A 23067-nucleotide genomic window follows, 5' to 3' on the forward strand; every position below is an offset into this window, starting at 1 on the left:
AAGTTTAAAAATTGACCAAAGGATAAAGCCTCAACTACTTTGCTCTGATGGAAAATAATGTTTCTTGGACCCCAGAAAGAGAACTTCCAGGGCTCACTAACTCTTTATTACCTTTAAAGTTCAAGTTCCATTTTTGAGGGCATATTTGTTCCTTGAAGATTCAGATAGAACACCTGGTACTCCTCATTGTAGGTTTTTATTTTATTTTTAAAATATTTATTTATTTATTTGAGAGAGAGAGAGAGAGAGCATGAGCAGGGGTGGGGGAAAAGGAGAAGCAGACTCCCCACTGAACAAGGAGCCCTATGTGAGGCTCGATCCCAGGACCCTGAGATCCTGACCTGAACTGAAGGCAGACACCTAACCAACTGAGCCACCCAGGCGCCCTGTAGGTTTTTAAAAACTTGATTCTAAGTGGGCCCCCTGCTTACCTCTGTCTAGTGAACTGTGATTTCTAGTGTGCATAACTAAATCTTCAGATGTTTGTGATTTCTCCTTCCTGAGTTGCCAGGTAGTATATGATAGAGGGGAAATAACTCACAATTTTGGTGAGCCAATTCAAAAGGCCAATTCTGATAAAATATCTTTGAAATTGTTTTAGGAATCGAAAGTGTGTGTGTGTGTGTGTATGTTGTGTGTGTGTGTGTACTGTAGGTCACTGTAGGGCTCTTCTGTTAGAATATACTGTTCTCAAAGATTCTTGTATATTATTAGAAGAACCAGAGTAAAATCTTCTGCCCTTCTGTTTTGTTTCACGGAGAGCATTTGCTCTTGTTTTCCCCAGGAGCAGATGAGCAGTGTGTCCATAGGGAGAGTAGGAAACTGATCAGAGCATGTGTTTTGCCTTTCTCTGGGGTGTGGAGCACCCATGGAAAAGCCACAGCCTTGGATTTCATTCCTCAGATCAGGAATGGGGAGCTTCTCCCTGCTGAGGCCCGCAGCACTCTAGGCATTGTGGAAATGAACCAAGGGCCACGCCGTGGAGAAAAATGAAACTTAGGATGAACTAACCGTGGAGAAGCCTATACCGATCTGGTCCCCTAAAGAAGGGAAAATTGTGTCAGGATGCTTGTGCTTGTGTTCCATGTGATCGCTGCTTTAGAGAGACAGGGTAGGCTAAGAAAGAGGAAAGGAAGAATACCATTCAGCATGTGAGACTCGGGTTCTTCATTCCCATATGAAGAGTGGGGCTAGGTTTCTCTCCACTTCACTGGGGACCCAGCTCCACTCACAAGGTGAGGGCATGGCCGCTGGGCCAAGGCTGCCTCACTCCCACATTGCTTCTCTCTGAGGACAAAGAGTCTGACGGGTGGTGTCAGACTTCTGTGGAATAACATTTACACTTCGGCCTCCATCCTTGCCTCAGAGGCTCAGGGAGAGGCCTGGGGCTCCCGTCTTTCCCTGAGCCACCAAGGAAACCCACCCCAACTCTTCAGTCCATTTTGATTTTGGCAAGGGCAAAGTCAAGCAAGAGAAAGCAAAGACAGAGAGCGGCCACCTTGATCAGACGCCCGCGGGTGCCAGGCCCTGCGATAGGATGCCACCGTGTGAGCTTATTTCTTGTCCCTGGTTGTTCCTTTCACTTCACCTGGGCCCCTTGCCCTGCACTGTTGTTCACAGAGTGTTAGTAATAAACCCACAGTCTACAGGAATCGGGTTTCACACCTGGACAGTGTTTTTAGGACCAGTGAGAACCCCGTATCTTTGAGGATGGCCAGCTGGAGATGAAAGATTTTTAATTTATCTAATTGACACGAATATCATTCTAAAAAGTGTACTGTTTCCACATGGCATCATTGGTGTTGCTTCCACACGCATTCTTTGAAGCCTCTTGTTATTCTAAAATGCTAGTTCAGGGTCACGATCGTGAACCAGCTGGAGAGAGAAGGGGCAATTTTTATTGTCTGTATCAGTGCCATTGTCAATGTTTCATCCTTTCATGTTTTTGGGTTTTTTTTTTTTTTTTAAAGATCTTATTTATTTATTTGACAGAGAGAAAGCACAAGCAGGGGAGAGGGAAAGGGAGAAGCAGGCTCTCGCTGAGCAGGGAGCCTGATGTGGGACTCGATCCCAGGACCCTGAGATCATGACCTGAGCCAAAGGCAGACGTTTACCCGACTAGCCACCCAGGCGCCCCTCCTGTTTTGTTTTTAAGTTCATAGCATGTATGAGTTCATAGCGTCTATGGCAGATCGAGGAATCAAGAGACAGACACGAGCATCACAAACGTGCCGTGTGCTGTGCTTCAGGTGACGCGTGTGACAAATACACATTAAGAATATCGAATGTGCCAGGCCCTGTGCGACATCTCGGGAGTGAAAGATGAATAAGAATCTCGCTCACCCCCGAGAGTTCGGTGCAGAGGGGAAAACGCGGGTGTGAATAATAATTGCAGCGCGCTCCAGGGTTTGCAGGGCTGAACGATCTAGAGGTAGGATAGAGCGGGGAGAGAGAGGGTCACTAGATGCAGATAAAGGAATGCTCCTCACAGGGGGAACACCTGAATACAGATGACACTTGAACAACATGGGTTGGAATTATGCGGGTCCGCTTCTGTGCAGGTCCACGGGATTTTCGGGTCCACCTAGACGTGGATTTTTTTCGATAACTACGGTACAGTGCCTCAAATGTCTCTTCCTTATGATTTTCTGACATTTTCTTTTCTTTAGCTTACTTTATTGTAAGAATACTGTTTATGATACATACAACAGACAAAATATGCACTCATTGGCTGTTTATGTGATCAGTCAGTCTTCTGGTCAGCAGTAGGCTATTATTAGTAGTTAAGTTTTGGGGGAGTCAAAAGTTACATGTGAATTTTCGACTGTGTGGGGGGAGGAGGGGTCACCACCCCTGACCCCTGCATTGTTTAAGGGCCAGGTGTACTTTTGAAGTCTGAACAGGATGTCACCGGGGTGTTTTAGAAGGGAACAGGGTGAGGAACAGCATGGCATGTTGAAGCCACTGGAATACTGCAGTTTTGCAGGAGCACAGAGGCCTCTGGAGGCATGCTGAGGGATGATGCAGGGGGGTGGGCCTGAGGCTTTACAGGGGACAGAAACTAAGGGAAGGAATCATCTAAGGGTGCAGGAGCCCAAGGGCAGGAATGCAGTGGGCCTCGACAGGCCTGGAGGCTAGAAGCAGGAGGCTTTCATGAAGGTACCTGGGGTGTCTCTCTCCTTCTCTCTGGGTTTCTATGAACACACCATGCTGGGCCACTCCCTTGCCTCCTCTCTTCCTCACTCTTTCTTCCTCCTCCAGTCTAAGAGTAGAGGTAACAGTCCCACCCCATCCGCTGCTCTCTACTCACCTTCCCTTGGATTTCACCACGTCCTCTGGAGTTGGATGACCTCCGGTCTGTGTGTCACTGGTGACTCCCCTCCTACTGCCCACAGCCATCCCGACCCGCACTTCCTGCAGGAATCCTAAGTACTTAGCCCAAACAGAATGGAAAATGTCCCTCCATATTTCTCCACCACCCAACTTTTCTGTCTTTCCTACTCCTATTGAGGGCGTCTCCCAAATCTCGAGGCTTAGAAGTCATAGAATCATTTTCTTAATCACGCCACCCCATGCCATGTACGAACTTTCTTTGCAATTTCTCTCACATTGGTATCTTCGTTTTTTATTCAGACTCCTAGACAGTCGCCTCCAGTTCCTCCCCATTCAGCCTCTAGAATATCCTATGAATCTTCTATCCCCATGACCTTTAGTTCAGGCCCTCAGCGTCTCCTTGCTTGGATTACCACCATAAGCTCCTAACAAGTGCCCCCATTTCCACTTCCCCCCAGGCCTTCCAAGTGCCACTGCCAGGTTGGCCTTCTGAAGTGCATCCTGATCGTGCTCCTCCCCTGTGCAAACCTCCCAAACGCTGGCTCCTCGCTCACCCCCCCCCCATTCTGTATAGGCATCCGGGCCCCCACCGAAGACTCCACATTCTGCCCCTACCTACCTCTCCAGGTTTATTTCTCTGGAATATAATATGCCTCTCTTTGTTAAGCGGTTGTTCATTAGAGGATTTGACTTCAGCACCAAGGTTCCAACATGAAGAATTTTAAGGGAAGGAGGGAGGGGAAAGGGGAGAGAAGGAAAGAAAGGAAGGGAGGGATGGCAGGGGAGTGAGGGAGGAGGGAAGGAAGGGGAGGGAGGCAGGAAGAACAGGAGGGAGGAAGGGGAAGAAAGAGAAAGGAGAGGGAGAGGAGGGAGGGAGGGAGGGAGGAAACTCTTGCCCTGGAGCCAGAAAACAGAAAGCTGGTTACTGTTCTGGGAAAAAGGGGGAATAGGGAGTTAGTGTTGAATGGGTAGAGCTTCAGTAGGGAAGATGAAAAATTCTGGAGATGGATGGAGATGATGGTACAACAATGTGAATGTACTTAATGCCGCTGAACAGGACACTTAAAAATTACTAAAGTGATATATTTTACCGCACACACAACTCTTGGACCTCTTGGCCAAACTGAGAGTATAAAAGGGAGAGGCGATTGAAGATGGGGGTGAGGGTATCTCGGAGACAACTGTGCTGTGCTCCCCCCCCCACTGCAGGGTGGCAGGGATGAGGGAAGGGGTACCGGCCTCACCCCAAATCTAGAGAGCACAGCTTATGGGATGCCCCCTGGGCGTTTGTGATGTGTTTTCCTCAGTGGGGAGCCTTGTGCACTGGTGTCCCATGTCTCTGCCTGGGAAAGCTAGAGGGTGGGAAATGGCGAGCTGCTTTGGGGACCGCGTGTACAAGAAATCCTTCTGTGCTATGACGGGGGCTGAGCTTGTGCTGTTCATCCGGTCAAGTACAGAGGAGCTGTCAACCATGGCCCCAGTGTAGACCATTTTCCCACAGGAGGGCTAGTCTGGGTATGGCCTTAAATGCCTTCCAGTGGGGTCGCCTAGATCATTGGTGGTTGCACAATGATAAAGGGGGATGGACAGGCAGATTCCTAGGCCAGTGGAGGGAATAAGGGACCCCAGACAAGAGGGAGTTCAGTCACGTAAAGGGAACTTCAGGGGAAAGATCACTTCAAAATTAAAGATCTCTGAAGACCCCATGCTTGAATTCCATGAGAGAAATGCCTGCTGGCCTAAACAGGGTGAAACCATTCTAGAACGGGATAGCGAAGAGCTTTCCATCCTCTCTCCTTCCCTCCCTTCCCCCTGCTCCTCTAGCTATTTTCTAGGGTCTGAAAAGACAGCTAGTGTGCTGGGGAGAAGGCAACGAGAGAGGGAGAAGGAGCCGATTCCCTCCCCCATGAAAGGCTACCTGTAGACCCTTCCAGGAAGGACTCCCTTCCAGGAGGGACTCCCCTCCCAGGAGGTGGAACTGTAGACTAACACATGGATTGGACCTTCTGGATTCTGAATCAAGACCATTTTGCTGTTTAAAGGACCATACGGCTTTGTATTATCTAAGAATTATCAGGTTATGGGCCTGCCCGAGTTTTCACCCGGGGACGGTAGAGGGACTCTTCCTACAGGGCCAACTTAAAGAGACAGTGGAATACAGAAGGAGAGTTGCTTTTATGTTTACACCCTGTGAGTCTCACTTCCTCAAGGTGCCACTTCCATCTCTCAATTCTGGCCCTCCAGCCAAAGCAGCCAACATGATATTCCCTGAACACCCCAAGCAGACTACAATCCACCTTTTGTGCTTTGGTTCCTGGTCTTCCTTGACTCCTCTTCCCACACTGTATTTTAATTTTACCTCTTTTATTAGAGGACTGTTTATACTTGTCTGATCATTCATGTAGATTTAAAGTGCTTGGGGTCATGGGCCATGTCTTCTTTGCCTCTGTATCCCACATCTCCTCTGTCCAAGTACATAGTACCTAGTAGACATTTTTAAAACGATGGGATGACCAAATGACTGATGAATGAAATAATACTAATTGATAATTACTTATGTGTACTGTGTTCGCAAAAGTAGAAAAGACCATGGGATATTCTCATGGCTTTTTCCCCTGCGGTTGCCAAGCAGAGCTTGAATCGGACTCATCTGATTTGCAAACCCACTCTTCCGATGCCAGCAGGCATACACAGTGTTCTAAATGCTTCTAAAAGAGGAAATAATCGTCTTCTTATGGGCATTTGTAGTCATTTTTTTATTTTTTAAAAATATACGTAAATGACAGAATATCTATATTGATCATAGAAAAATTACAAGATACAGGGGCGCCTGGGTGGCTCAGTCGTTAAGCGTCTGCCTTCGGCTCAGGTCGTGGTCCCGGGGTCCTGGGATCGAGCCCCGCGCCGGGCTCCCTGCTCCGCGGGAAGCCTGCTTCTCCCTCTCCCCCTCCCCCTGCTTGTGTTCCCTCTCCCGCTGTGTCTCTCTCTGTCAAACAAATAAATAAAATCTTAAAAGAGAAAAATTACAAGATACAAATGAGCACTGCAATAAACAGTCACCTACAACCCACCTCCCAGGCATAACCTTACTGTTAACACTGTCTCTCATCTTTTTCCACGTGCCAGTTTCTTTGCTTGGAATAGCAGTATAGGCCACTTGGGGTAAAATTAGTATTTGTCCTATTCTTTTAGGAAGAGGTTCTAAAAGGATTTATGATATGTGTGGAGAGGGAAGGTGGTGGGAAAGAGTAAACCCTGGATGGGTAGACATGTCCCTGGGTGTGGGAGTCAAAGCTAAGAGTGAGTGAAATGATTACTTCAACCCCTGTTTTGTCAGGACAGCTCATGTAAAGGGGAGGGAGGACCATTGGGATCTCTGGCCCACTTAGGGTCCGTTCCCAGATCAGCCCGCCTCCTGCCTCCTAGGCCAGCCTGTCCAGGCACCAGGCTGAGATGGTGATTAATATGTGGGCGAGCCTTAAGCTAGAACTTAAGAGGAGCTTTTCTTTCTTACTTGCCTTGGGTTCTGATTAAATTTGGGGGACGGGGGTTGAAAACCCAAGTGTAGCAAACCCTTCCCAGCAGTGGTTTTCAGTTGGGGGATTTTGCCCCCAGAGGATATTGGCAACATCTGGAGTTATTCAAGGTTGTCACACCTGGAGGGTGGGTGCTACTGAGATCTAGTAGGTGGAAACCAGGGATGTTGCTAACCATCCTACGATGCACAGCACAGCCTCCCCAAATAAAGGATCTAGCCCCAAATGTTAACAGTGCTGAGGTTAAGGAACCTGCTTTAACAACAACAACAAAAAACGCAAGAGAACAGTTGGCAAGTGTTTTCTTATATATTTCTTATATTATGTCTCACTTGTCCATTGAGATGTCAGCTTGAAAACTCTTCTCTGTGAGTCTGGAGTCTATGAGGTAGATTAAAAATGTTAAAGGTTTTTATCAGTAATCAGTGTTTTGTGCATTTGTGAAAGGTCAAGAGTTGTCATAAGAAAGGACAGAAAGCACTTCATGTAAATCATACTTGAAATTATCCCAAGTAGCTTTCAAAACCTGATACCATTCAAGCCAGTGGTACACATAGCCAGATGATTTTTAACCTAGGGGCAAAGCTGGGGAAAGGAGATGGAAAAAGACAAAGATAATGGAGCTTCATTCTAGCTTTGCTCTTCGTATCATTGAAATTTTTTGTGGAATTAAGTGAATCCTTTTCAGCATGTTTTTGTGTTTGTCTTCAAGCCTTGGAATGACTTGCAGGGTTCAGAGACATCATTACATACCTGTGTCACTGACCCCGCTGTTTATTTTCCAAATGTTGTGTACTTTGAGGGAGCACAAAGAGGGAAATGTGTGTTGTGACTGCACCTATGGGTGAGGTAGCTAGAGGTCAGGGTGGCTGTCAGGTCATCAAATCCCTAAAGAGGTTGCAAGGGCTGCAGTCCATACTCCAGAAACAATCAGGTGGACTACAAATCAAGGCAAAGAAGCTAGGCATGTAACTTTGAAAGCTTCATATTCTTTTATTTTCTCTTTCTTTTTTTTTTTTTTTTAGCATGATTGAATCAACTTGGTTTTTATGAGCCTCACAGGTAGGCGGAGAAACAACAGCTTGGCAGGAATAGGGAAAGGGGGAAGGGTTCTAAATTAAATATAACAGTTGCTTGGCAGTTTAGTTGCTGACAAAAAAACAAGTCATTTACCATGAAAACCATGTGTAATATGTCGGGAAGGAGAAAAGAACAATTAGCCCACTTCTCATATAGCTTTTATTGACAGCACTATATTAATTGTAATCATTTAATTCAAAGTGCTCTTCCGTCTTCTTTACTACAACTCAATAAACTACACATGTACTTGGCTCCCACCCTGTCTCCTGCTTTGTAAGGAACGCGTAGTTTTCTCTAACCACCAAGCTTACAGCAATGAGGTTCCCCTTTCACATCTGTCCAGTCTGCTCCCTACTGCTTCTTATTGCTATATCCATCCATCCATCACAAATTACCACAAACTTGGTAACCTAAAACAACAGAAATTTATTCCCTCACAACCTGGAGGCCAGAAGTCTGAAATCTGAAGGCTCTAGGGGAGCCCCTTTCTTTACCTCTCCCAGTTTCTGGTGGCTCTGGGAAATCCTTAGCCTGTGGCCACCATGACTCCAGTTTCTTGTCTTGCTCCGGTCAGGCTGCTATAACAGAATCCATTGACTGGGTGGCTTATTAACGACAAAAATGTATTTCTCACAGATCTGGAGACTGGCAAGTCCAAAATCAAAGAGCCCAAATATTTGCTGTCTGGGAGCTCTCTGGGGTCTTTTTTATAGGGGCACTAATCCATTCCTGAGGGCTCCATCCTCATGACTAATCACCTCAAATATTACTACATTGGGTATGAAGTTTCAGCGTATTAATTTTGGGACAGAGGGTGGAACACATATTCAGTCCTGTTTTCACGCGCCCTTCCCCTGTCGTCCTTATCTATCTATTCTAGGGACACTTATCATTGGTTTTAGGGCTTACCTGGGTAATCTAGAATGATCTCATCTTGAGATCCTTAACTGAATCACATCTGCAGATCACACTTTTTCCAAATAAGGTGACATTCACACGTTCTTGGGGTTAGGACATAGACAGATTTTGAGGGGTCACCATTCAACCCACTATTCTCTCTATGTCCTCTTTTTTTTTTTTTCCCCCCAGAATGCTGAGTACACTATAGTTACTAATAAGTGCTTATTGATTTGAAAGTGTGCTCATTTTAAAGTGACCCAAATTAATGGCCGGGCTGATTGCCCCACCTTGTTTCAAAGATGCTCTGTCATTAGCTCTACAGAATGCATGGACATAAAGACAGTCCGACTTTGCAAGGTGAATGTATGTTTCAGACTAAAGATCAAATGTCTAACAGTCACACCTAAAGCAACAACGGCCTGTAAGATTGCTGTTTTCCTAAGCATTGGTCCTTGGGCTGCAATTAACTTCCTAGGTGGTCTTGAGGATTACTAGCTCCCAGCAAGGTATAAATGTCTCAGTTGAATTGACCCTGTTTACCCTTTATTAATTTAGGTGCCCTAGAAGAGAGAGAGAAAAAAACTGATCAGAGCTTTAAAAATAGAGGGAGACAATTGTCATATTAAAATGTTCACTTTGATTTGATTCGCTGAAATTGAGTAAGTTCTGAAACAAGGACAGACGTTCACCATGTTCTCCGTTAGTTCTGGAAGCAGCTTAGCAGAGAGCATGGAGCACATGGGGGAGTGCCCGGGAGACCCTGGTCACCGGACCCCTAGTGCTAGATTCAGAGACCTAGGTGGGCCTGGATCTGCTGCCACGGGTGTGGCCTTGGGCAAGTCACCTGCTTTGTCTGGGCTTCAGTTCCCTACTTCTTCAGGAAAGCAGGTGGGCTGAACTAGTAGTTTTTCCATCTGTGTGTCCCTGTGCTTTGGCACTCTTCTCACCTGCTCCCAGACATGATCCTCGTGGTTCTCTCTGTGATTAGAAACTGGGTTTGGTTCAGAATTTTAAAACCGTGGTGTTCTGGTTTCTCCTCGTTCACCTGCTTGCAGCGGAGAGCTACAAGGAAACTCAGATGGTGAAGATTAAAGAGGAGCCCATGGAGGTTGACATCCAGGACTCGCATGTCTCGGTATCACCCAGCCGGAATGTTGGCTATAGCACTTTAATCGGGCGAGAGAAAACCGAACCCTTACAGAAGATGCCAGAGGGCAGAGTGCCCCCAGAGAGAAACCTCTTCAGTCAGGATATCTCTGTGAAGATGGCTTCCGAGCTTCTCTTTCAACTGTCAGGTACGTTTCTGTGCAGAAAAATGTCAATAATTGGGAATAATTGGAAGGAAAGCCACTCTAACAAAGTAAAAACACCCGCATTATAGGATTTTTCAGGCAGAAATCAATTTTGTTACTTTAACATGCATACTGCCACTCAAACTAACAGTTAATAAAATGTTGCCAAGTGGAACTCCTGCCAAACTTTCTTTAATAAATAGTTAAGAATGATTTGAAATTAGAACTCTATTCAATTCTGTGCAAATGATCCCTGTTGACTAGGCTAAACATCTCACCTCTACTTTTGCTTAGGCTGTTGATCTGATTAACAGCCTTTTTTCTTTTTTTCTAATGTTCAAAAGATAAACTTCAATTTACTCCAACAGTGACTGAATTACCATGAATTCCAAATTAGTGTGGTTTGAATTAAGATTTTACTGTATCTTGCCAAAAAAAAATCAAGGAAAGGGAGAAGATGAAAATGGGAGGACTCTTGCCAACTATCCCCTTGCAGAGCATTGTTCTGTAAACCAATTGTTTCTACTTTGAATACTTGGAATTCACAGGTGTAGGAATTACCAGCTCAGCTAAGAGTCTTGATAGAACAGTTGAGGGTCCTCTCGGTTACCTTTGTTAACTCTTTCAAGCTGCATAGTGTTTGTCCTTAACAAATTTAACATGCTGTTATTATCTGAACGTGATTGAGACTGAAGGTATATACACATATAAGATTCAGATTCATATGAAATACACACAGCTTGTCCGTACTCAAGCATTGGCCTACATATGGAAGTTCATGCATCAGTAAAGTTTGTTACTAATGTATGATAACCTCTCTTTTGTTATGGATAACATATTCAAAATGCCATGAGATGCCTCATTATTTAAGTATTCACTTGCTTTCCCTGCTAAGAAAAATATCAGGGAAAAGAAGCTAGAATCTGCATACCATCATGATGGTTCACCTTCTTGTTGGCCTGGTGACATACCCCAGAGCTTGAAACTATCAGTTGTTCCTGAAAATGGTGGCCTCCTAATACTCAAACAAGGATTGTTCTTTGTGCAAAGCCCTGTGGTAATGGAAATAGTTAATTCCGTAAATTTCACAGGATACGTGGATCTTTGCAAGCTCCCCAAAGCTCCAAATCCTACAAGATGCTTTAAAAAAAAAAGAAAGAAAGAAAGAAAAGAAAACAGGCTGAAAACAAAACTAAAAGCAATATAACTTTGAAAATTACTTAGCAGTTAAAATTTGCAAAAGTGAGGCCAGGATGGTTCTTTTCAGAAAGTCTCTGTCTCTCACAGTACATTATCGCTGTCTCCTGTCAGTGACAAACTTTATGTCTGAGAGTTCTTACCCTGGCATGGTCACTTACTGCCTGGGTGACCTCAGGCAAGTCTTTTAGCCCCAATTTCCTGCTCTCTGAAAGAATACTGCCTCTGAATCCAAATTCAGCCTCGTTGTCATTGTCGAGGGGACAGAAAGCAACCATCCACACCAACTCGCATGCAGCCATTTCAGACTAATGTTAACAAAGTACTGGGCCGATTTTGGAAGCCTTTCGTTTTTCCAGATATCTGTTTAAATTTGTTCAGAAATCCCTAAAATCAGGAGTTTTTTGCTTGCCCTGCCGTGGAAATCTGAAACCCTGGTGAAGTTGGCCAGGTTTCCTCTGCATGCTGAAGCCATTGAGAGCTGTAATAGGGCAGAATCCTCACATTTGAACTGGATTGGGGAAGGCCAGAGTTCAACTTTTGTGTTCTTGAAAGCTAATTAAATAATTTCTGACAGCTGGTAGATACAGACCTCAAGACAGAGTAAGGGAGGGTTTACCTCTGCTTGTCTAATGATATTTTTTTTGTCCCTGGTGACATTTATCAGAATAAGCGCTCGATGACTGCAGAACCCAGAGGTCTTACGGCTGTTTTTGTATCTCCTCTCACAAAGGGGCCTGACAGTACAGAATGCTTAAAGGTTTTCATCAAAGTCAGAAGCGGAACAGTTGCAACAACCGCAATTTTCATGCTGAATCAGAGGAGAGCAGAAATTTTCAGCCGGGGAAAGATGTGGTAGAAATAACAGGTTCTGGGCACATCTCTGTGTGCGTATGTGTACTTATTAAGGCCTCATTAAAATCAGACAACACACTTGAAATTTGTCCGTGATTGTTTCCCTTTGGTTTTTACTAAAATGTTTTTGTGGATGCTGTCTGTATGCTTTTAATGATTGTCTTTACAAATAAGCCAGGGAGGGTTTGAATATATAAAAAGGAAACCAAAAGAAAACCACAAGAGAGAAAAAGAAATGTTGAGGGAGTTTCTGTTTAAGCCTTAGAGACACAGATCGAATAAGAACAACCTAAAAGGGATGTTTCATTCTTTCTTCTTACAGAAAAAGTGAGCAAAGAGCACAATCACACAAAAGAAAACACCATTCGGACAACCACCAGGTAGGCCATTTTATGTGGGGGGGGGTAGGGGGCGTCCCCTTAGAGTGCCCCCTGTGTGGGCAGTCAGGCCCCAATCACATGTTGCGCATTGTTCCCCAAACTATTTTCTCCCGCTGGGTTCAAAGGAGTCATGCCTTTTGCCCCCAGTTTGTGTTAGACATTTTGTGGGAACAATACAGAAAGCAAGAGCGCCAAGGGGGAAGACCACTAATATTTATCAAACATTTAATAGCTGTTACTTGGCTGGAGAATTTTCCAGATGTTCTTATTTTTTATTCCTTTATAATAGTTTTGTGAAGTAGGTCATGTTATTATTCTCTTTGCAGAAGTTTCTTGACTTGGGAGTTTAAACGGGTAGCACAACTGGGATGGGGAGCTGGGTCCGTATCTCAGGAAGGCTTCACCCAGTCAGGAGACCAAGGTTCTTACTGCAGCCGTGTTCCTGAGTAGCTCCGCAGGTGTGGACGGATCCCTGGTCATCAAGGATATCCCAACTTTTTGCCTCACGGCACTGTTAGGAGGACAGAACACTTTAAAGCGAGAGAAAATGCTTTAAAAGGCTGCAGGAAAACCTTTGTCATTAACAGCTGTAGATAAGGATGCTGCACATTTGCCAAAGGCAGCTTGAGGAGGTCAGCCAGGGTGGGCTGCCCATCCGTTTGCCAGATGGAAGGAGGAGGACCGGCCCGTGCGGCCACTCGTCCCCAGCCTGGAAGGCCATCCAGACCGCAGCTGTGGTATGCACACTCCACTAGCGTATACCCCACCACTGTGAAAAAGGCACCCCGGGGGAGATAGGCGCTCTAGCTTTCAAGAACTGTCCCCCACCCTCAGACCACCCTCCAGTCCCTGAGTTAGCCCCAGATGCAGGCTTTACCAGACGAAATAGAAACAGGGAGAACGAGATGTGAGCTCCCAAGAAGGCTTTATATCAAGGAACTAAGCTTTCCCGAGCAAACTTAGATTCGATTCTTCCTAATGGGAGCAGTTGACTGGTTTGGTATTTTTCATTCTTGCAACGAAAGATAAATGATGTTTTTCTTTTTTGAGGTGGTATGAGTCGACCTCAGAGCATCATCAGGCACGTGAACAGTGCTCATCTGAACCTTAACCCGAGTTGGTTTTTTTCTTTTTAATTTTATGAATTGAAATTTGGGATATCAAATGTCAAACAGTAATTAAAACAGAGCCAGCTGGCCTCACACAAAGTTCATATAGTATTAGGAAAATGAAACCTGCTATAACAGAACAGAAGAGCGGTACCAGCCTTGTCTCTGTGTATTAAGTACACAGATGGAAAATGGGTCTTGCGATCTGGGCTGCACACTGTTTTGGGAAATGGGTCTGGGGACTGGGCGGGTTATTTGTCTATTAAGTTGGATGCCCGAATTGGCGATGTTACCTACTACAGATGCCAGTGGACCTTCCACATGTAATCTTAAGACTATTTAGTATCTATGCTTGTGTTCATGGGTCTGAGCACACGAAATTGTCCTGATTGGGAGACCATGAAAGACAGCAGATTAAAAATAATAAATGTTAATTTTAATTTGCTTCCATAAGTTTCTTGATGTGTCCCGGGTCAGGTTCCCTAGACGCAGAGCCTGAGACAGGGATTCCTGTGAAGGGGCTTTATTGAGGGAGTGCTCTCAGAGGACTCTACTGGGAAATGAAGGGGGCAGGAGAGGGGAGAGGAAGTTGTAGAGCAAGGACGTAGTTTTGGCTGGATTCCAGCTTTAGCTCCATCCCACAGAGAATTCTGGAGCATGAATTGCACCACAGGGTAAATCCTGCCTGGAGGCAAAGGGGCTTGCTCTTTGGACCCCCATGCTATTCACTAGCTTCGGGTCACCCCCAGCAGGGGATATGGAGCCTTCTAGTTGCAGGGCTCCAAAGGTGAAGGCAGTTCTTGCTCACCGTTCACAGCCAGCACCCCAGCCACTCGCTCACTCGCTCGCTTGCTTGCTCATGGTGAGCGCGCTAATGCAGTAAAGGAGTTCTGGGCAGGACCCGATAGCACCCCCTGTGGTGGTTTTCTGCTGGATCTTTAAGATCACATAGTAATACTTACATAACAGAAAGGTATGCTACGAAGCCATGTTATTTTATGCTTTTCAGGTGGAAGAGTTTGACCCCAGTACGGTGCTGCAGAAGACTAAGAGAAGGTTTGAACTAGCCCCAAACGAGTGAAATGCGTCTCATAGCCTAAATTGCCTTGGCTGGAGCTAGAACATAATTATAGGATAGAAGAGAAATTTTTTTAGCCATTTGGCAAAAATGAGGCAATCTTTAAATTCTTCTCTTGCTGGGAGATTATGAGTAAGAAGAAATCCAAATCAGATTTTTTGCCCAAAGCAGAAGAAGAGGTGCTTGCTGTGAGCCCCCAACGTGGTACAGTGTTTATAAAGCAGTGTTACAGAATTCTGGGTTTATTCTCCTTCTGTAGAATCCTTGGTGTGTTTTTATTCTTCCTTTGAGTAGCAACTTGTTCAATTAGCCTCTCCTCAAACAGATCTCTTTTTTACCTTCTCACCTCATTACTTCAGGTGGAATAGAATTAAGCGGCTTCATGCCAAGAAATCCTCTTTAACCTCAGTTAACTGATAGCAGGGACAGGAAAAAAAAAATGCTTCTCTTTTTTGATTCCTGTTTTAGAAGGAACTCTTATTTTGTATGCACAACGTCAGCTCAGGGGGCTTACGTTTTATGGTAGGATTTTCGATACTTTGCAAAAGATTGACATCAAGCCTCTGAATTTCCTTATCTCTGGATCTTCAGGTACTTAGTGGGATCTTCTTCTAGGTGTTCCAGAAGAAGCTGGCTGTCCAGAATGATGGCTCATGTTTGCAGTCAGGTTCAGAATCTGCCATGTTTGAGAGTTGCTAGGTACACTAAAGATAGTTTAATTCTGAAGAGCGGGCCTTGGTACGCTGGCCGCAGCACCGTCCTGGGGTCAAACTCTTCCAGATGTCAGGGGGTGTCTGAGCTCCTACACTCAGTGAGATCTCCTGCCCCTAGAGTCTGGATATCCAGGGGGCCGAGAGCAGAGAAGAGATGTGCAGTCCTGGAAGAAAGCAGCTGATTCTCTCTCCCTGTCCTGTATAAACCCACAACTTTCTCCACAGTTGTTTGTCATTTTTTGGTCTTGACTCTCATTCCAACCACAAGAACTAAGGAAAAGTGTAGCAGCCTAGGAAGAAACACTGTAGCTCGGCATTCCAGTATGTGTTTACCAACGAGAGGAGACGTGGGGTGCGGATATTCCATGCCTGGGCCCCAGGAGAGCATGGAGGGTGTGTGTACAGCTCACCATCCATCCCATACAGGCTGATAGTTGCACGTTCCTCCTCGTCAAATCCTTTTTCCACTGGCAATTCTGCTGTTTGTTAATATCTCTATTATAAGATGGGCAGATATGGAGAGAGAAAAAGATGTTAGACAGTGTTCCTTGTTAGCAATTTAAAAAAAAAATGGTTTGGGTGAGGCTAAAGGTTGAAACGAGTAAGTAGCGAGTTTCTGGATCATTGACTCTCTACCTCATTTAAAAATTAAAAACAAAAAAAAAAACTCTTTCAATGGAAAATTTCAAACATATACAAAAGTAGAGAAAGTACCCATCATTCAGTCTGAACAATGATCATCTCATGACCCTTGTTGAGAGGTCCCCTCCTTTTGTTCTCCCTCCCCCTAAATTATTTTAAAGCAAATCCCGGACATCATTTTAAGAACTTGTTTGAGAATGCTTTTTCTTTCACCCCAAGAACTGAGACTCAGCTGCTTAGATTAGTATCACCTTCCCAAAAGTTAAGGAGAAAAACAGTCTACCAAAGTGCACCGTGTAGCCAGGCAGAGAAATCAATCTACTTAACTGGAATGATTGGATCATGTGGTCCTGCTCACCAATGCCTTGATCTTAACCCTTCCACCCTTGTTTATGCCCTCATAGGGGCACCTGCACTGAATCAGTCCTTTAGTTGGAACTTCACTGTAAATGTTAAAACAGCAGTTCTTTTGCCTGTTTAACCTCAGAGTCTAGCAAATTCAGTCTAAGTGTAAAGAAGGCTGCATCTCCTTTGAGATGGTGTGTGGACAGAGTGTTCTTAATGCCATTCTACCTGATAAATGAGATGAGGAGACAGTCCAGCCAGACCCAGGAGAACAGAAGGACTGAACACTTAAGAGACTAATAAAAATCCTGATTTTTTTATTTCCTTTCCTAGCACAAGCCTAGCTTCTGCAGAGAATAGATACCCAGCTAATATGATCATTTGTTGATGAAAATATATGAGGCATGATATCATAACCAGATCCCAAAGTTTAATGGAATAAAAAGAAGATCTACATCTTCTGACATGGACCATCACCCTGCCAGATGCTTGGATAAGATCGAAATAGGAAAATGGAACCCTAGAGTAAGAATCAGATAGCTCCTGGCAGGTGAATTGGACATGCTCAATGTTGTGTAACACCATGAACGCCAAACAATGGCTGCCAAGAACCCTTTCTTGGTTATTTGTTCTCTCTTTTGCCCATTAATAATTCAGTGTCCGTGGGGATATAAGATTGCAGGCCTTAAGAAAAACTTCTCACACCTGGCTTGCTTTATTCCAAAAGTAAGGAAGTGTTTACCCGAATTGTCCTTTTCCCCATTACAAGACAAAAAGCAGAAATGGGAAAATCAGAGAAAGGTAGACTCACAGCACGCCATGCCAGCCAACATTTAATTTGCCCAATTTTCTGAACTTGAAATGCGGGCTTTTTGTTATGATTTAGGTAATGGCACTTACAGTGCTCACTAAAAGACGTATGCACTTGGAAGTGTCCAATATAGAATTTTCCTGTGTGATCGTTTGTATGCTTGTCCTTAAATATTTATGATTCAGTAATAGAAATTGCACACATTTGGAAAAACATCAATTTGTACAATTTCCTCTTTTCATTTTTTGGAAGGCCAAAGAGAATAATGCTCTATTACCTTAAAAAGTAAAAGATTACTTACAAAGAACATTGGATTAGACAAAAGCAATTAAGAAACAAGAAACAGAGCACATGAAATTGGTGATTTTTGAGTAGCTCTCCACATATTCTCATTACCCATTAAATTTTAGGACTTTAAAATTAAATGCACTGAGATTCCATTTCTAAAAAATGGAAATTGCAACTAATTTCATGGAGTCCCTTCAGTTAAGACATTCGGTGCTATTTTTGGTGAAGTCAAGGCTCTCAGAGAGCCATATGGTGCCATTGCAAATTTTAAGACATCTTTCCTCAAGATACTGCCATCTACTGGAATACTGTCACAATAAATACATAAATCTTTGATATCTGTGATTAAGCAGGCCCCCCTAGATGTGGTACCTTTGTGCAGTGCACAACCTGCACCACTGTCTGCAGCTGCTCTGACACAAATGTTGACTTGAGTGTCTTTTCATTGGCAATACATCCTTTTCAACTTACCTTTTGAGTTTTCAGTTTTCAAAGAAATTAAACTCATCCTTGAAAACAGTAGGGTTTTTTGTTTGTTTGTTTGTTTGCCCTACATATAGCCTGAAATTATTCTATCCATTGCTGCCACTTGGGTTTTTTTCCTTCTTATTTCACCAGACCTTTCTCAGTACTTTTTATTCCTGCACTCCATTGTCCTGTAAGTATCACCCCTGCCATTTTTCTTTCCATCTGTGATGCCCATCTTGAACTGTTATAGTTGAAACAATATGCCTCCAGAACCATTTGGTATTGTGTTATTGTAAAGAGACAAGTTGAAATCTCCCTTTGAGGATCTAAAGAGGGCTGTGCCTTTTCTTCATTTCCCACGAGCTCTGCTGCCTTTCCTTCTACCGGCTTGCAACAGTGGTCCATCTTGTTTGTGTAACTCAGAATAGCCAGGGATGAAGTATAAATGTGTCAGTCTCTCTAAGTAGACAACTAGCTTTCTCCCTTAGCCACCTTTGACAAGTTATGTAGGGGTGACATGACCAAAAGGTGTATGTGGTTTAGGTGCTAGCTCCATCCTGTTCTTCTTATCTGGGACTTTCTCTCAAGAGTGTCTCCATGGTTGTTACTAGAAGCATATCAGATATAGAAGGGTTGACCTCTGTTGAGGGGTAAAAAGCCCTCTTGGGTGATGCAGCAGGCCAGGGAGCATCCACATTTCACCGGCGTCACCTACAGCTTCCACAGGACAGAGTCTTATGTCACTGCAGGGAAGACTGAGTTCATCTGTTCCCGGCTCACCTCAGCCGAAAGCCCATCGTCCTTGTTTATGCATAAAGTCAGAGTCCTGTGGGAGATCCAGGTCTCTCACAAGCTGACATTTCGTGGATCCGGACATGCAGGTTCACTTCCGTGGCCTGCGGTTGGCTCCAGCTCCCCGGGTCTGGCCTCCCTGCCACAGCGGCCCTTCACAAGGCCTGGCATTGTGCTCCTTGTCCTGGGAAGTTTCCTGGCCCCACAGTGGATGAATGCTCGAGTTGCAGCAGCAGGAATTGTTCCTTGAAAACTTGGTGTTAGCTTGTACAGACTGGCCCGCCTCTGAGAGAACCCTAAATAGAAGGTGTTTGTGCTGTTGAAAGAAGAAAAAAAAACAAAACAAAACATTACCAATATATATTTCTTCATAAGATCTCTATTGTTTTTTAATATTTTCAACAGCCCCTCCCTTCCATAGCTTTTGGCCTTTCTCCAGCTGAAGTTGACCAATCCTGGTGGAATCCTAATTTACATACAGTTGTGCCCGACTAGGTCTTAACCCTGCTTTGGAATTGTATCATCCCTCAGCTTACTCTTTAAAAGACTAAGTCTCTTTAAAAATAAAGGATCCTACACTGTAAAACTTAGTCTTTTTTTAAGTTTTAAAAATAACTTTTATTGGTGGGAGAATATAGGAGAACATAAAGAAGAAAAAAAAATAATCATTTATAATCAATCCTGCTACTTAGAGACAGCCACTGCTAAGTTGGCGGTGGGTGGTTCTCATGGCTGAATTTTTGTCTGTTTATATATGTATACTTTCCTATAAAAATTGGATCCTACTATATATACAGTTTTGCAGGCTTCCCTTTTCACCTAGTGATATACTAAGAACTTCTTTCCATATCAATAAACATAACTCAGTATTATTCTTTTAATGTTTACATAGCATTTGATGTTTGCATGTGTCATAATGTATTTAATCAGTCACCTGTTACTTGCTATCAAGGGTTTGGTTTTGTTTTGTTTTCCCAAGTTGTTGCTAATATAAACAACCCGGGGATAAATTGACTTTAAAAAAAAAAGCATTTACAGTTTTCAGGCTTTTGCATGATTTGTCTAATGGACTTTCGAAAAAGCTGAACCTATAATTCTACCAGAAGCTAATAGGAGATAGAGAAAATATTTCAAAGATCTTGTGCTTTACCATTAAAAAAAATTTTTTTTTACCAATTGGGAGGTTATAAATTCTATTTTATAGTTAAAATCTTTTTATTTATTGATTCTTAGTGATGCCAAGCATTTTGTTCATAGGGAGGCATTTGTATTTGTTCTTTTGTATATTTTCTTTTACTGCCATTTATTCTTCTCTTTGGTGGTTTGTCTGGGTTGGAATTTTCATTTGATTGTTGTTATTGATTTTTTTTATTATGAAAAATTTCAAAACACAGTAGAAGGAATAATGAAATAAACCACCACGTTCCCATCACCCACTGAGAAAACATTTGCCACGCTTTACTTCATGATCCTTTTCTTCCTTCCAATTTAAATCACATCCCAGGGCGCCTGGGTGGCTCAGATGGTTATGCGGCTGCCTTCGGCTCAGGTCATGATCCCAGGGTTCTGGGATCGAGTCCCGCATTGGGCTCCCTGCTCAGCCTCCTTCTCCCTTTCCCTCTGCTGGTCCCCCTGCTTGTGTTCTTTTGCTCTCGCTTTCAAATAAATAAATAAAATCTTTAAAAAATATATTTAAATCACATCCCAGACATCATAACATTCACTCTCAGATTCTTTGATATTATCTCTAAAAAATAAGCATGTTTTCCACAATGCCATTGTACATCGTACAGAATCAACAACACATTTGAGTGTTTGTAATTGCTAAGAAGGTTCTGTTTGATCGGCACCAGCCAAGTATCGGTCATATCAATGGACTAGGAGGAGGAAACACAGCTTTCTTGTCAACTCTGAAAATTAAAGATGAAAATTTGGTGCCCATATGAGTAGTAGAATGACCTTGGTTCTCCATCTGCCCACAAGCCCCATTTAGAAACCCACTGAGTCTGCAGTGCCAGCCTCAATTTGTAGATAAATGTCCTGGCTGCCAATGTATAGTGCTTAATTCACGTTTTATTCAGTACAGTCCTTCTTTCTTTGAAAATGTGTGCACCCAACATGATCAACGACTGGGTTTCTAGGCCTGCCCATTGGGGTTGTAGGTGGTCTCCTCTGTTGTGTCCCTTTCAAGCTCGCATAGGGAACTTGCTGTTGTGGATGGTTAGAGTTGTCTTTAGGTCAGAGGCTTGCAATCAGTTTTAGTCTTGAGCACTCTTCCCCACGCCCATGTTCAAATTTTTATATTAAAATACATTAAAATCATTCAAGAATAGGGGGTCCTTATTTCTGTGGTGTTGCAAAGAGAAGGGCAGTTAAAACTGCTTTCTTTCATTATAGATGATTACCTTTTTAACAGACTGCTAGAATGTTCATAGGAAAATTGGCACTGACTGCTATACCTAAAATGTTTGGGCCCATTTTAGAAGAAGCAGCTAATCTCCCGTCCAAAATGAAATTGAGGGCCCAAGCTGGAAGTTGGGAGGACCACATACAGTCGAAGTTGACAAAGAGTGATTGCTATACCATAGCAAAATGACCTAACCAGGGTTTTGTAAAGTACTAAAAATTCTTTAAAAAAAAAAAAAAATGCTTTTAAAAAAAAATTTTTTTTTAATTTTTTTTTAAGATTTTATTTATCTATTTGAGAGAGAGAGCACAAGTAGGGGAGAGGGGCAGAGGAAGAGGGAGAAGCAGGCTCCACACTGAGCAGGGAGCCCGACATGGGGTTCGATCCCAGGACCCTGGGATCATGACCTGAGCTGAAGGCAGACGCTTAATGACTGAGCCACCCAGGCGTCCCAGTCCTAAAAATTCTTTTACAGAGATATGTAGAACTGAGCATTTAATGTATTTCAAATACAATCATTTATAAATGTTACAAAACACATAGATATGTAAATATATAAAAAATATATTAAGCATTTATTATTCCATTTTAAATTATTAGCAAAGAAATTAATCAAGGCCAGTGATATTTGAGATAAAAAATAAGCACTTCCTAAAAATTCATGTGTTAATCATGAAAATTAAGTTGAAAATGAAATAATGTTACTTGACCTTTTATAAAAAATGAAATATCAAAAATAGTGTGGTGATGTTTTGTTGTTCAGTTGTGGGCATATTTTCACACAAGCTACTTCAGCTTCTCAGAAAGTTTCTTCTGACCTTAAAGTATTTGAGGAAATGTTGAGAAGACAGTTATAACTAATCCAAATAGTTCCCCTATTCCTTATCTTAGAATAATCCCGTCTTTTGTATTTGATATTTGGGAAAAGCTTTAAAAAAAAAAACCAACCAAACAAAAAACACATTTTCGTTCTTCGGCAAGGAATGTCTTCTGTTTTTGTTAACCAGGTCTAGGTTTTGTTCAAAGAAAACATTTCCAGTTTGTTGTCATTTCCTTTAGTGTCATTATCTATGCATGGAGATTCCTGGTAACTTCCAGGAAGTTACCTGTATCCATTTCAATCTGTCACATTCATATTCCACACAGGCAGAAAGTCCTTGAGCGAGAGTAGGATTTATTCTTGGAGTCATTTTGTTCTCTTGCCTATCTTTTCTTGAGGCTTCTGGAGACATGGAAGATTGTTTTTGCAGCCAGTGCTTCCTGTCACTTCAAGATGTTAATGTGGTGTGTCACTCTGGGGGTGTGTCTCAAGGTCGAAGTGATTCGGAGGTCAGAGTTTTAAAAAGACCAGTACAATGATTTTAGATTAATATGTGGAATTTCAGTCCTTTAAAAATAACAGGATATATCAATACAGAAAACTCGTATTTTACTGACTTTAATTAATAGCTGGGGCTTAGTGGAGATTGAAGCAAACCCTGTAAACAGGGCCATCTGGTGAGGTGACCCAAGGACTGGGGTCTTCTGGGGAGTGGGTAGCAGCTAGAGAGAGAGAAGACGTTGACCCCCACAGAATTTTCCACTCCAGAATGGGACTTCTGGCTCTCCTTTCACAATATATAACTTCTCAGAAATATCTGAGTTGGATCACTTATTCTTAAGATTTCCTTAAAATAAAACAAAACAAAACAAAAATTAACCCAGATGCTTTTGGCCTTATATTACACAGCTCCTGGAAAAAATCTTGAGGCCCTGTTAAGTTGTATGATACATAGCCGAATAGATAATCAAGTACTTTTACTTGAAAACACACCATCTTTTTTTATTCACTAAAGAAAAAT

At 43.1% G+C, this 23067-nt stretch overlaps 1 protein-coding gene across 1 annotated transcript in view; it reads left to right on the forward strand.

The window, feature by feature from the left end:
• Positions 1-23067, forward strand: part of ZNF827 (zinc finger protein 827) — a 128719-nt gene that overhangs the window by 48274 nt on the left and 57378 nt on the right. The window contains exons 6-7 of the mRNA XM_044913079.1: positions 9905-10144; positions 12516-12573. Coding sequence (XP_044769014.1) covers positions 9905-10144; positions 12516-12573 — 298 coding nt within the window. The remainder of the gene's footprint in view (positions 1-9904; positions 10145-12515; positions 12574-23067) is intronic.

This window comes from Neomonachus schauinslandi, chromosome 2 (assembly GCF_002201575.2).
Source record: "Neomonachus schauinslandi chromosome 2, ASM220157v2, whole genome shotgun sequence".
NCBI classification, from domain to species: Eukaryota; Metazoa; Chordata; class Mammalia; order Carnivora; family Phocidae; genus Neomonachus; species Neomonachus schauinslandi.